Source organism: Citrus sinensis, chromosome 4, assembly GCF_022201045.2.
Source record: "Citrus sinensis cultivar Valencia sweet orange chromosome 4, DVS_A1.0, whole genome shotgun sequence".
NCBI lineage: Eukaryota > Viridiplantae > Streptophyta > Magnoliopsida > Sapindales > Rutaceae > Citrus > Citrus sinensis.
In genome coordinates, this window is record NC_068559.1 from 21,260,862 (window position 1) to 21,276,368 (window position 15,507).

At 35.7% G+C, this 15,507-nt stretch overlaps 2 protein-coding genes across 2 annotated transcripts; both read right to left on the bottom strand.

The window, feature by feature from the left end:
• Nucleotides 1–746: 746 nt before the first annotated feature.
• On the bottom strand, nucleotides 747–2,504 carry LOC102611017 (cytochrome P450 89A2-like). Its single transcript, XM_006484650.4, has one exon. The coding sequence runs from the start codon at nucleotides 2,443–2,445 to the stop codon at nucleotides 880–882; it is 1,566 nt and encodes a 521-aa protein (XP_006484713.1). The 5' UTR covers nucleotides 2,446–2,504; the 3' UTR covers nucleotides 747–879.
• A 9,993-nt stretch (nucleotides 2,505–12,497) lies between these two features.
• On the bottom strand, nucleotides 12,498–14,232 carry LOC102610713 (cytochrome P450 89A2-like). The gene has a single exon (XM_006484649.4). It carries the CDS (start codon nucleotides 14,105–14,107, stop codon nucleotides 12,563–12,565), a length of 1,545 nt encoding a protein of 514 aa, XP_006484712.1. The 5' UTR covers nucleotides 14,108–14,232; the 3' UTR covers nucleotides 12,498–12,562.
• Between the last annotated feature and the right edge of the window lie 1,275 nt (nucleotides 14,233–15,507).

The following is a 15,507-nucleotide window of genomic DNA, read 5'->3' on the forward strand; positions in this document are numbered from 1 at the left end:
TGATATGAAAAACGTAACAATTCTCTTTCCAAATTTGTCTTTGGGTCATTGGACGGACGGTTTGAAACTAAACCATTACCCTAACTGGGGCCCCTTTTGATCCAGAAAAGATAGTACACGAACTAAGCCCAATTTGTTTTATTTATCCATCTAATTTGAGACCATTATGTTGTAGGCTAATTAACATAAACTTACCACAAATAGGCTTTGGTCTAGTGATAAAACAATCAATTTCAATTAAAAAAGATTAGCCAACTCCAATTAAGACTTCGTTGGGACTCTTAAGGATATTTCTTCAAATTGTGAATTTTTATTAATTTTATTATTTAATAACTCATAATCAATGGTCATTGTAGTATCGATGTAGAGGGGTGCAATATCCTAAAAATCCCCTTTTAATGATATTTTCAAAAGTACACGTTAATTTCTTAATAAAATAATTTATCTTTGTTTATAAATTCTCAACTCTTAACGTATTTGGTTTTATCTACCATCATCTTTTTTGTTGCTAATTGCTTGTTTTCTTTAGAAACAAAATCCAATATGGTTTCGTTATTTAGTTTCTTAAAATTTGAAAACAGTCCAAACATACACAAGTTTAGTATTTTCCACTCTTCTAAATGAGAATTTTAAAAATGAATATGACCATAAGAAGGATATGTAAAATTAAGGATTAGCAAGTTTTTGTAAATTTTTTTTTTTCAGATGCAAGTTAATAATTAGAGAGAGAAAATATATCTAAAATAGGGTATGATGAAAATGAATTTTATAAGAGTATTGCCACTCTTAAAGTTATTCAATCATAAAGCATAAGAAACAAAAGACCTTTAGTTTAATGGCAGCAGCAGTACACAAATCCTTATTTGAACGCAAATATTCTTATTTTGATCGGGGATGTATATGAGCCTTCAATGGAGTTTTCATCACCTTTGTGAATTCTTGCTTCTCTTCAAAATCAACTTCATCTCCATCAACAGCCTTCCACTCATAGTGCCAAATCAAATTTGCAACAAAATATTCCAAATGAAGCATGGCCAAGTCTTGGCCGGGGCAAATCCTTCTTCCAACCCCAAATGGCATCATCTTAATCTCTCTGCTCCCTGTTATATCAAATACTTCTCCTCCGTTTCCTTCTCCATTTAAGAACCTCTCAGGCCTAAACGACGTCGGATCATCCCACACCTCTGAGTCCCAGCACCCCATTTCAGCCACCATGAAGTTTATGATAGCATTTTTCGGAAAATAAAACCCATTAAGCACCATGTCTTGTTTCAGAGCACGTGGCTCAATAAAACGTGCAGGTGGGTGCCGCCTAAGAGTTTCCAAGATCACTGCTTTCAAATAAGGCAACTTCTGCAGATCATCTTCCGTCACCTGTCTGATTTCTTCATCTCCAACAACCCCTTTAATCTCTTTGAACACTTTCTCTTGAATGTCAGGATACTTCACCAAATTCGCCATCACCCACTGCAGTGCATTTGATGTTGTATCAGTGCCTGCCACAAGAAACTCGGAGCATAAACTCATAATTTCATTTTCCTGAAGCTTCCTATTCTCCTCCGGGAGGTGAAGATCAAACAATGTATCAACATATGCTAAAACATAATTTTCATCTTCTTTTGCTTGGCTTAATCCCTCTTCTTTCATCCTCCTCCGGTCCCTTATCAATGGCAGCAGCACGCTTTCTTGCTTCTTCAGAATTTCAAAAAACTCACCCCATAGTTTCCGGAGCACAAACTTTGTAACCCTTGGCCAGAAATTTAACACATTGAACCGCCTCGTATTCAGCATCATTAAACGCTGAACATCCTCAACTTCTCTAATCTTCTTCTCGTCAAGCTTGTCGCCAAAACACATAAGAACCAACAAGCAGAACATAGCGAACTGAATATGGTCACGGAGCTTAACCGCACGATCGTCACGATCACCGTTATTTACAGCCTGTAAGTTGAGGCCATCAATGAGAATTTGCAGCACCCACTTGCGCGCGTGTGAGTAAGATTTCAGACGCGACGGATGGATGATTTCGGAAATCAAATTACGGCGCAGAAGCCGCCAATTAGGGCCATAAGAAGCAGAGTTTATGTTGTGTTGGTTGGCACTGGTAATTTTAACAACAGCACCAGCTGGGGGCCGGCCTGAAAAAACTGCACCGTTCTGAATCAAGGCCTGGTGAGCCAGGGAACGGTCGCAGATGAAGATGACAGGCCGAAAGCCGATATGGAGGGTGGTTGCTGGGCCAAATTTTTTGTGAAGATCATGGATCATTGGTTCAAGATCAAGAACAGACTTTCTAGCCAAGAGAATGTTGCCAATGATGGGAAAATTCGAAGGGCCTGGAGGAAGCTTGTAATTGAAATATTTTGAAGGACGAAGAAGGTGAATGAAAGCTTTAATGAGAGCAGAAATGCAAAGAGAGATCAGGATAACGGACCAAGTTTCCATTGTCGTTGATGAAATTATCTAAGTGATGAAAGAGTTGGCAATGAGGATTGAGGAGTGATGGATTAAATAGCAAAGAGAGCATGTAAGACGACAAAGAATAAAAAATTACGTGTTTGGGGGTCTGATTTGTGATGCAATTTGTTCAATTATTACCGTCGCTTGCCCGGAAGGCTATGAAGTCAATGTTAGACAACAATAGTCGAATGAGTGAGCGAGCGTTCAGTTTGCATTATATATTGTGAGCACTGACAAATTAGTTGTTGGTTTGCTAATAATTTATAAGATACTATATCTTTACAAAAGTGACATATTATTATTGTAAATTGTTATGATGCTTATATTATTCAATGGGGCAGGTTCAAGAGACACATTTTAATTTTAAACATACACTTGGACACAAATTTTTAGTCATTAGAATAAAACACAATGAAGGTGGCGATTAAATGACAGATGTAATTTAATTACTGTTTTTCTCTCTCATCTCTCTTCATAAATGTTTTATCTATCTTATTTATCTTGCTTTAAAATGGATTTTCTTTCTTCTTTATTTCTTCCTACTTCTTCCGTTTTAGGTTATCTATATATCTAACAACCAAAGATCAATTTACTTTAAGGCATCAATTTGATAGTCTAAAGGAAATTAATACTTTAATAAACTATATCAAATTTGGTGCCAACAATTTAAACTCCATTTCTTATATTTTTTTTTTTCCTCTTTCCTTCTCTTTAGAATTTTTCTTACTCGAATCAAATATTGAGAAGTTTTTCTGTTTCAAAAAGCTATACGAAAAATCGTAAATTAGAAAAGGGGAAATAGCCGTCCTTTGCATAACACTACTGTTTACGTCGCGAGTGGAGTGGTAAAATTTTGAAAAGCCGAGAAGAGAGACCGAGAAAGAATAAAATTAAGATAGAAGTAAGAGAGAAATAATTAATAGCTACTAATCAATTGTGCATCAAAAACAAAAATATAGCTTCAATCTAAGCCATTTAAATAATTTAACTTAATGGTTAAAACTTGTGATTAAAAATTTATCTCTTGAACCTATCCCATTCTTTTTATTGCATCAGTTGGAATAATTTTTTGGAGTGATGAGAAGTTTTTGGGTTTTTTTTATTACATTTTTAAACATGATATTACATATTATAGCACAATTTGATTGATACATAGATTGAAAGAAAGATCCAAAGTCTAGCCTAATGCCTGCTAAATCTATTATAGTTGAAATCCAGTCCGAAAGGATGCTCTCAAAGAAGGAAATAAAATATGAGAAATTCGAGTAATGAACTTTAAGAATGAGGCGAGGAGGGTGCCTATCGCTTAACAAATGAGTAGTTTGCTAATCTTATTTATGATTATTTTTAAAAAAATTAAATTGTTCAATGTTTATAAATGAATAGACCTCTTATCAGTGTAGTTGCTTGAACTGCTAAAAAATATTATTTGTTATTCAATTCATTTTGAAAATACGGTTGTCTGCAATTGATAATTCTTAAAATGGTGTAACTATACTGACTTAACTTAATTAGTCTTCCAACTTATTTGTAAATATTTTGATTAAATCTTAATTTTAAAAACATAATAGCAAAGGTGTTTGTAAAGTGATTTTTGTTATCATATTAATTTGGCTCATTATCTCACCTTTGCAGCCTTACAGCTAACTATCATTTAATTTTGTTGTAGATTAAAATTCTCGGCACCTTAGTATTATTAAATGAAATTAATTTTAAAAATGTATCATCTTTATCCAAAAATGAAAGAGAAAATAATATACACAAAAGGGACAAAAATTTACATGGAGATCATTCAATAAGTACTTGCCAAGTATTTTGATTTTCTTTTCCTCTCACTATTTTATCATCAAATTCAAAATAATTATTTTACTATTTTCCAATTCTAATACATGCATCATGCATGCGAAAACAATTTTGTAGATCATACTTGTGACACCTACATTGGACAATTCAATAATATACTTTCAAGGGCATTCATATATTTATTCATGTAGATAGGATTAAATAGTATTTTTACTTTTAAGGGCAAGATAATCATTTTATCAATATTATGTTAAATCCTCTAATGATCTTAAAGGAAATGTGGAAAAATTATATATACTTTGTAAATTTTAGGTGAGAAGATGAAAAAAAAAATTTAGTGTAATTTTTATAAAGTTCGAATATCAGACAGTCAATGGATATTTGCCTCATTTTTAATACCTTAATATTAATATTATTGAAATTTAAAATTTTAAAAAAATTCTTTTTGAAGGGTAATAATAGTTAAGAATTTGAGGGGCGAGGCTATTTGAAATTAAAATACCCTTGAGACCGATAGTTTAATATGAGTAAAATCCTCTCCTAATTTAAGCGCCTGTGAGTTTTTAAAAATTTTATATCATCTATCTTTTAGTGTTAATGTATTATTAAAATTTAACTACTTTTATTTTTTAGTATATTAACTGCTAATTACTTAAGTGATTTTTGTTAAGAAAAACATCCAATCATGAGATTGGTAAACTTTTTGTATTATTTTTTAATATTTGAATGGGGTAAATAAAGGAAAATAATTATAATAGATTCAAAGAGTGTATGATTTAGAAGGATGCTATATGTAACGAAAATAACACAAAATATAGTACAAAATCCACAAAAGAAAAAAAAATCTTGTCTATTTTGTTTAGTAGGTTTTTTGAATAGTAAATAAGTTATTTTCCCTCTATTAGCAAAAAATTAGTAAATGTAGAAAAGTTTTTTAAAATGCTAAAATATCTAAAATATCATTAACTTATTTGACAATCTTTTTCATTTATTTTGCAACATAATTTTAAAAATTTGCCTATTAAAGTAATTTTAAAATTTTAAATAAAAGCTCTTATTGACTATCAAATAAGTAATTTTTTTTTAATAAAAACTCTACTTCAATAAGTTATATTTTAAAAGATTCATCACGCAAAGCCATGTATTACACTTAGTGTGATATTGCAAGATATTAATCTAAAAACACAATAATTAATTAAGGGTATATTGTGCTTTGATACCACTTGTTGTGCTATGGAAGCATCATTTCTTGTGGTCTTGATACCATTTGTGTGCAAATGCAGAATCAGTAAGCACCAAATATTCACAAAAATGAAGGACACAATAACTTAACGTGGTTATACAATAATGCCTATATTCACGGAAGTAAGAGAGAATAATTGTTTTACTAACAATTAATAGAATACAAATTTGAGTAATGAAATCTCACTTCTTAAATACCCAAATACATCAAATACTCTTGCCCATTCTTGAAGGAAACAATTTGCCCAAGACGTACATTCTCTCACATCTCAATAAATAGTGCAGAACCTAACTGATCACCGAAGGAAATGATCTTCCAAATTTTCTAAGAGCTCACTTGCAGACACTCATTTTCCCTGGGTTCTCACTCAAAGAACTCTCTCTGCATTTTCTCAGAGAGCGCATCACCTAGTTCAGACACTCTACATTTTTGGGATGCTCTGAATGAAAAAAATACATTCTATTTATAGGCAAAACAATTGTACTTTTGCACCAAATACTTCAATGGTTTTCAACAATTTCAACCACTGTTTCTTGAAAAAGAAAATCTCCAAATGACATCCAAAAATGTCAAAGCTTGGCCACCAAAACTTTAAATTTGTCGGCAATTGCATGTGGTTCCATTTTTTACTCTTGAACATGGTATAGATGTTATTAAAGAATTTAGGGATACAAATGACATAAATTTAAACATGGTGTCAAAACACATTACTGGATTCTTATAGAGTCTCTTACCCTCTTCAAATGCTTGTTGATTATAAATATGAGATTTCTCAATTAATATTTTGCTATAACAAGTAATAATAATAATAATATGTCAATCGCCTTGAGTCTCTCTTGAAGTTTTCTCTGAAAAACAAAAGGATGGTAGGGATAAACAGAGTTGTCAAGACTCTAATTTTAGTCACTCGTTATGAGTGTGATCTTTAAATTTTTTTTAAATTTCTTTAGTTTTAATGTTCTTAGAGGAAGGATATTAGCCTATTAACAACAGTAGGAGTTGCTCAGGATGTTATAAAGAGGTTAGTAACCAACCACTAGTTACATATTTATTAAATCTTGGCGGTTTAAAAAAATGGATACAGATGAGCTAATTAAGCAGTGCAGAGCCATCCGACTAAGTGAAGAAGAAGAAGGAAAAGTAACATTCAGAAGTAGAATGAAAACAAAAGGGGTAAAGATATTAACATGCTATTTGGTTAGGAAAATACTCCTCTCAAGAGAAGTCAAGGTAGAAAGATTGAGAGTAGCAATGCAACAGGTGTGGAGAATAGGTCGGGAAGTCAAAATTGAAGGTCTGGGAGATAATATTTTCATGTTCAAAGTTGGGTCAAATGAAGATAAAAGAAGAATTCTAGCGGGTGGACCATGGCCATTTGACAGAGCGCTTATCGTGCTTATTGAACCTTTTGGAATTGAAGATATCAAGAAACAAAATTTCAATCATGTATCATTTGGGTACAATTACATGATGTCCCAATTATGTGTAGGGAAAAAGAGACAATTGCAGAATTGGGTGAAGCAATTGGAAGAGTCAAGGAAGCTGAGACGGATGCAGCTGGGGAATGTATAGGAAATTTTCTAAGAATGAGGATTTCAGTGGACATTACAAAGCCATTAAAGAAGATTGTTGTTCTGGAACAGATGGAAAAAAAGAAGGAGGAAAGTGAAGAAGGAAACAAGAAAGAAGATATCCCAATGCTGATGCACTATGAAAGGCTCCATGATTTTTGCTTCTGATGTGGGCATATCGGTCATCAATATATGGAGTGTAGTTATTATAAGTCACAGTCAAAAGATAAGCTAGCTTATGGCCCATGGCTAAAAGCAGCAACCATGGCAGAACGACTAAGACAAAGCAGAGGGAAGGATATATGGAGCACAGAATCCAGTTAATTCAATGTAAAAAATTCAACTGGAGCAAACACTGAATTACTTCAAATTACAGAAAGGAAACAAAGAGTGTTAGGGGAGAAGGGGGCAGAAGAATAATGAAATTAGATCCAAATCCAAACGGATCCTGGTATAGATAATCCTTTACTCGGGAATAATACGAGTCAAAGAGTTGATGCTGATCATTTAAAGCAAGCAGCATCAAATCCCAAAGGGCTAGAGGATAACTATTTAGGGTCAGAACAGCAGACTGACAAAATCACAATTCATGGGGAATGGGCAAATTTGGCGGGAAAGAAATCACAACAAGAGATGAACTTGATAGAAAAAGAAGCGGGAAATGATGAACGGGAAATGGATGAAAAAGTATAGAAGTTAGAAAGTATAGAACCAAAACAAAAGGCAAGTGGGCCTTCCTCTCAGATAGAGTCAGAGGTTGAAGATGGCGACAATGGGCTAAATGATGACAGGCTTAAGCCCAAAAGAAGGAAATGGAAGTATCAAGCATGAAATTATGAAGGAAATGGGGGAAATAAAGATGGGCAAACAAAAGGGAAAAGGCCGGCTAACTATCCAAATGGGAAAGCCCAAACTTAAAGAAGCCCAAAGGAAGCACTCTAAAAAAACATGATTGTTATCAACGAGCTCAAGCTAACATTACAGTAACTACAAAGCTGAGACTAGAGGATGGGGAGGATGAAGAAATGGAAGCAGTTGCATGTGATGTCAACGAATTATCGGCGGTGGCTGAAACTCAGCCCCGCCGACAATCATGAGGATTTTAAGCTGGAACGTTCGGGGATTGGGGAACGACCGGACGTTCCGAGAGGCTCAGGAGGTTATCCATGAGCACAGGCCTCAAATTTTGTTCTTTTGCGAGACGAAAATGCCAAGGGAGCAAATGAGGAAAAAGAGTTATGAGCTGCATTTTGCAAACTGTTTTGCAGTTAGTAGAGAAGGAATGGGGGGAGGCTTGGCAATACTTTGAAGTTCTGAGATTATAGTGGAGATAAAATACTTTAGTTGTCACTATATTGATGTTGTGGTCTATAATGAAAGGGGGAGTTTTTGGAGATGTACGGGTATATACGGTAATTCAGAAGCATCTTAAAAACAACACACTTGGAAATTGTTGAGAAAGTTAGCAACATTATCTTCTTTACCCTGGCTCTGTTTCGGGGACTTAAATGAAGTCTTAAGTTTAAATGAAAAGATAGGGGGAAATAAGAAACAAGTAACTTGGTTGCTGATTTTAGAGAAGCTGTTAGGGAATGTGAATTGGTAGACTTGGGATTCACGAGGTATCTATTTACTTGGTCAAATAGGAGATTTAGAGTCGGGTTGGTTGAAAAGAGATTAGATAGATTTCTTTACAGTAAGAGCTGGGGCAATTATTTCTAGAGGAAAGCAGCCATGAATTTAGTGACCTGGAGCTCCGATCACAACCCAATTCTTATGGAAATGCTGGAAAGAGGAATTGGCTTGAGGTATTCAAGAAGAACATTCTGTAGAGTTCATTATGAAGACATATGGAGCTCATATAAGAAATGTAGAGAGATAGTAAAATGGGAATGAAAATATTATAGCTGTTGGAACAAAGGGAATCATGTTAATCTTTTTAAAAGAAAGTCAAATGAGTCATTAGCTAAGCTCAAGCTATGGTGTAATGAGGAGTTTAAGGGCAGGCAGAAAAAACTGAAAAAGCTTAAGGAGAAGTTAAAGGAAATCAGACAGAATTATGGCCATTATGATAGCAGAGTAGAAGTCCAAAATATAGAAAGGCATATTGATAATATTCTAGTTGACGAAGAAATCTTCTGGAAGCAGTGATCAAGGGCGGATTGGCTGAGAAAAGGGGATAGAAATACCAAATTTTTCCATACTAAAGCCTCGACGAGGAAGAGAAAAAACATAATAATGGGGCTTGAGGATGAAGATGGAATATGGAAAGAGGAAGCAGAAGAAGTGGAAAGATTATTGTGTGATTATTTTGCAAACATCTTCAGCACAACAAATCCATCCTCAATTCAACTGGAGGAAGCCCTAGCAGAACTACCAAAGCGAGTAACGGAAGAAATGAATTGCTTTCTAGATCAAAAGTTCACTACCGAAGAGGTAGCAGAAGCTCTTGCTAAAATGTGCCCCGCCAAAGCTCCAGGCTTGGATGGTCTTCCAGCAACGTTTTATCAGAAGCATTGGAACTCAGTCAAGGAATGAGTAACCACTACTTGCTTGCACATCTTAAATGGGGGAGGTAGTATTGCACATTTAAATCGTACATATATTGCCTTGATTCCAAAATTACATAATTCTATAAAGGTGATTGATTTCTGGCCAACTAGCCTTGGTAATGTTATTTATAGGATTGTGGCAAAAACTTTAGCAAATAGGTTGAAACAAATTTTGGATACCATTATTTCTCCAACCCAAATTGCTTTTATCCCGAATAGGCTAATTACTGATAATGTCACAATAAGGTATGAATGCCTCAACAAAATTAGGTAAAATAGGGGTAAAAAGTATGGGTTGGTAGCACTTAAATTAAATATTAGCAAAGCCTATGATAGAATTTATTGGAATTTCTTGAAAACCACAATGCAGCAGTTAAACTTCTCTTCAAATTGGGTGAACCTAATTATGATATGTATATCCATAGCAAGCTTTTCACTTTTGATTAATGGGGTGGCAAAAGGTTTAATCTATCCACAAAGAGGTTTAAGACAAGGTTGCCTATTATCACCATATTTATTCATTATTTATGCAGAGGTGTTCTCAAATTTACTCATGCAGGCTGAAAAACATAAGCTGATCCAAGGGTTGAAGTTAAGCACATATGTGTCTATCTCGCATCTCCTTTTTGCAGACGACAGCTTGGTTTTTCAAGGGCTTTTAGTGTAGATTGTAAAAATTTAAAGAAGATTTTTTATAAGTATGCTGCTGCTTCGAGTCAGATATTTAACTTCTAGAAATCTTTAATGTTCTTCAGCAACAACACAAATAAGAGCCAGATGGATGAAATGGGAAGCATTTTTAACTTGAATGTTGTTTGGAGACATGAGAGATACCTGGGATTGCCATCTATGGTGGGAAGAAAGAAGACCAATTTTTTTAACGACACAAGCTAAGGGTGCTTAACAAGTTAACCAGCTGGCAAAACAAATTTTTTTCTTGTGGGGGAAAGGAAGTGCTCATAAAAGTTGTGGCTCAAGCAATGCCGACATATGCTATGAGTGTTTTTAAAATACCTCAAGGCATTTGCGACGACATTCAAAAAGCGACAGCAAAATTCTGGCGGGGTTCCTCAGAAAAGCACAGAGGCATTCATTGGGCAAAATAAGGGAGGCTATGCCAGGCCAAAATAAGAGGAGGGTTGGGATTCCGAGATTTCTACTGCTTCAATCAAGCCTTAATTGCAAAGCAAGGCTGGAGAATTATTCAAAATCCAAAGGCTTTGATGGCTTGGGTGTTGAAGGCTAGGTATTTTAAGAATTCTAGTTTTGTGGAAGCAAAGTTAGGCTCAAATCCATCCTTTGTGTGGAGAAGTATTCTTTGGGGTAGGCAAATTATCCACAAAGGTTCAAGATGGAGAATTGGAAATGGAGAGCAAGTATATATTTATGAAAGTAACTGGATTCCAAGGCCTGATAATCTAAAGCTTATTTCCATTCAGACATTGCACCCAAATTCTGTGGTAGCTAATCTGATTAGCAACCAAACCTGGAAGGAAGATGTGATTTCTCAAAATTTTATAGAAGAGGATGCAGCAAGAATTAAAAGAATCATTCTCCCAAGTTCTCCTAAATCGGATCAATTGATATGGCATTTTGATAAGTATGGTAATTATTCTGTCAAGAGTGGATATCAGCTAGCTCTAAGACTGAAATCCCCAGACTTGGCCAGCAGCTCAGACATGTCAAAAACACATTGGAAGGTTATTTGGTCAGAGAAGATCTTGGAAAAGATCAAAATTTTCATGTGGAGTGTAGCTCAGAATCTGGTACCTACAACCTACAACCTTTGGAAGAGAAAGGCTATAAAGGAGCCAATTTGTGGCAGATGTGGGAAGGAGAAGGAAGATATTCTTCATGCCTTAATAAAATACAAGTATGCTAAAAAGGTCTGGAAATTGACTGATTTTTACCAGAACATTAAGGTGTTGGCTCAGCAGGATTTATTAAGTACTCTCAAGGAGCTGGGGAAAATTGTAAGCAAGAAGGACATGGAACTAATTATTGCTACATGTTGGTCGATATGGTTTTCTAGGAATCTATTTATTTTCAAAGGAAAAGATGAAGATGATCAATTTTCAGTGGGAAGGGCTGCACCAGTTGTAGACTCATATAGAAGAATTAAATAGTTTCCAAGAACCAGAGCAACAACCAACAAACATGGTTACCTCCTCCAAATGGGTGGTATAAGGCGAATGTGGATGCTGCCATTAGATTCTCAAATCAGACAGCAGGGTTAGGAGTGGTTTTCAAAGATTCTAGGGGCAAGGTTGTAGCAGCAGTTGTGCATAATACTATTTATAAAGGGGATGTGGACTGCATGGAAGCAGAGACAGTCAATTTTGGCATCCAAGTTGCTCAAAATGTAAAATTAATGCCAATGATCATAGAGTCAGATTCGAAAAAAGTGGTAGATCTTGCTTGTAACACAAAGGGAAGCAGAACAAAAATTTTCTGGACAATAGCCCCAATTCAAGATAGCTTAAAGAGGTTAAGTGGGGTGCAAATCCAGCATGTTTCAAGAACTTACAATTATTCTGCTCATGTTCTAGCAAAGAAAGCTTTAGATTATGCAAGCTCTGTTGTTTGGCTGGGAAATTACCCATATGAGATTTTGTTGTTACTCCCTGTTCAATCTTAATGAAAGCTTTACTTTCTTTTCAAAAAAAAAAAAAAATGCTTGTTGATTATAGACATAAAGGCCTTAAGTATAACCCAATTAATATTATCAAAAAGAGATAATAAGCGATGTGAATTAAAAGTCATAGCACTCCAATCTCAACCCGATCTTTTCTTTTTTTTTTAAATGAATCTCCAGTCAATCTTAAACTTACGTAAACTAACTAATCAAGTATTCAATCATAAAGCATAAGAAACAAAAGATTTTTAATTAGTTTAATGGCAATACACAATTCCTTATTTGAAAGCAAATATTCTTATTTGGATCTAGGATATATATGAGCCTTCAATGGAGTTTTCATCACCATTGTGAATTCTTGCCTCTCTTCCAAATCAACTTCATCTCCATCAACAGCCTTCCACTCGTAGGACCAAATCAAATTTGCAACAAAATATTCCGAATGAAGCATGGCCAAGCCAAGGCCAGGGCAAATCCTTCTTCCAACCCCAAATGGCATCATCTTAATTTCTCTGCTTCCTGTTAAATCAAACACTTCTCTGTTTTCTTCACCATTTAGAAACCTTTCAGGCTTAAACGACATCGGATCATCCCATACCTTTGAGTCCCACCCCATTTCAGCCACCATGAAATTTATGGAAGCATTTTGCGGAAACAAAAAACCATCAAACACCATGTCTTGTTTCACAGCATGTGGCGCAACAAAATGTGCAGGTGGATGCCGCCTTAGACTTTCCAAAATCACTGCTTTCAAATATGGCAACTTCTGCAAATCATCTTCTGTCACCTCTCTGATCTCTTCATCTCCAACAACTTCTTTAATCTCTTTGAATACTTTATCTTGAATGTCGGGATACTTCACCAAATTTGCAATCACCCATTGCAGTACTGTTGATGTTGTATCAGTGCCAGCAGAAAGAAACTCAGAGCACAAACTCATAATTTCATTTTCCTGAAGCTTCCTCTTCTCCTCCGGGAGTTGAAGATCAAACAAAGTGTCAACATATGCTAATACATATTCTTCATCTTCTTTTGCTTTGCTTAATCTCTCTTCTTTCATCTTCCTTCGGTCCCTAATCAATGGCAACAGCACACCTTCCTGCTTCTTCCGAATTTCAAAAAACTCAGCCCATAGTTTCCGGAACACAAATTTTGTAACACTTGGCCAGAAATTCAAAACATCAAATCGCCTTATATTTAGCAGGAACATACGCTGAACATCCTCAACTTCTCTAATCTTCTTCTCATCAAGCTTGTCGCCAAAACACATGAGAACCAACAAGCAAAACATAGCGAACTGAAAATGGTCAATAACCTTATCCACAACGTAATTTTTAGGCTGAGAGTTGAGACCGTCAAAGAGAATTTGCAGCACCCACTTTCGAGCATGTAAGTAAGATTTCACACGCAAAGGATGGAGGATTTCGGAAGTCAAATTACGACGCAGAAGCCGCCATGTAGGGCCATAAGAAGCAGAGTTGATGCTGTGTTGCTTGCTACTGGTCACTTTAGCAACTGCGCCAGCTGGAGGCCGGTCTGAAAAAACTGCTCCGTTTTGAATCAAGGCCTGGTGAGCCAGAGAACGATCGGAGATGAAGATGGCAGGCCTAGAGCCGATATGGAGGGTGATTATGGGGCCAAACTTGTCGTGAAGAGCACGGATCGTTGATTCAAGGTCGGCTGAAGATTTTCTAGTCAAAAGAAAGTTGGTGATGATGGGAAAATTTAAAGGGCCTGGAGGAAGCTTGTAGTTGAAATTTTTCGAAGGATAAAGAAGGTTGATGACAGCTTTGATGAGAGCAGAAATGCAAAGAGAGATCAGAATGATGAACCAAGTTTCCATTTTTGCTTATTAAATTTCTGATATAATTATTAAGCGATGAAAGAGTTGCTGGTGAGGACTGATCAGATGTGAATTGTGATGGCTTAAATACCAAAGGATACATGTAAGAGGACAAAGAAGAAAAAAATAGTTTTTTTTTTTTTTTTTGTAAACCATCCGGCTTGCCGCGACTGCATTGGGCCTCGATTAATCCGGATTCGGAGTGTAGTCACAGTTAAAGCTCTTTACCCCTCCCAAATAGTGTGTTTAGTGAGGATCGAACCCGAGAGCTCTTCCCACAAACTCAGCATGCATTGCCAACTGAGCCACAAACATTTGGTTAAAAAAAAAAAATAGTGTTTTTGGGTTTGATTGTGATGGTATATGTTTAATTATTACCGTCTTTTATTAACTAAAGTTGGTTGGTGTGAGTGGTTCGACACTCTCACTCCTTAAGAGAAGTCAGGGATTCAAGTCCTGCTCTCGTATAAAGTCACCACTTTGGCTAGCACTTTACCCTTTACAGGTCGACCCGGTGCGAGCGGGGATTAGTCTGGGTTGTGATGCAGGCTTAAAGGTGCCTCCTACAGTTGGGGCTCACTCAGGACCACCTCGTGGTTCAGATAAAAAGGGCCCACTCAGGACCACCTCGTGGTTCAGACAAAAAAAACTTTGGCCAACACTTTATCTTTTACGGGCCGACCCGGTGCGAGCGAGAATTAATCTGGATTGTGATACAGGCTTAAAAGTGCCTCCCACAATTGAGATCCACTCAAGACCACCTCGTGGTTCGGACAAAAAAAAATTACCGTCTTTTATTAGGAAGACTGTGAATTCAAGATTTAGACAATAAATAAATGAGTGTTAACTTACGTTGCCTAGCGAAAATTTTTAACATTGTATTATAAAAATGTTGTGTTGTCAAAGAATGTTATATTCAAGAAATCATAATATGCGCAGTTAAAATGACCTGTCACCAATTCTTTTCAACTACGGTATTCATATCCATTCATGCGTTATTACATTCACTGATCGTTGAATTTGCAAACAGAGAAGGAATTGTGTGGGGGCAGACGCACCACTAAAGTATGCTGAGATGATACATCAAACGAATAAGAACTTGGTATTTGACAGGTCTAAAATGTTCAGCAGCACCCCTCCTACACAATAATTTCTCTATGTTTAAAAAGTGATAATTTATCTAAATATCCCATTATAGTATAATGCCCACATTTACGTCACTTCAGCGGCTGGGTTATTTACCGGAGTGAGAAGAAGATTTGGTGTTTTAATCTTGCTTCTTCTTCTTCTATTTTTTTTTATAAATAATATTACTTTGCGTGGTATAGTACAAATTGGCTAATAAATACACTTGTATTCGAAGGATTTAACAATATCTGACTTATTAGTGAAAAAATAAG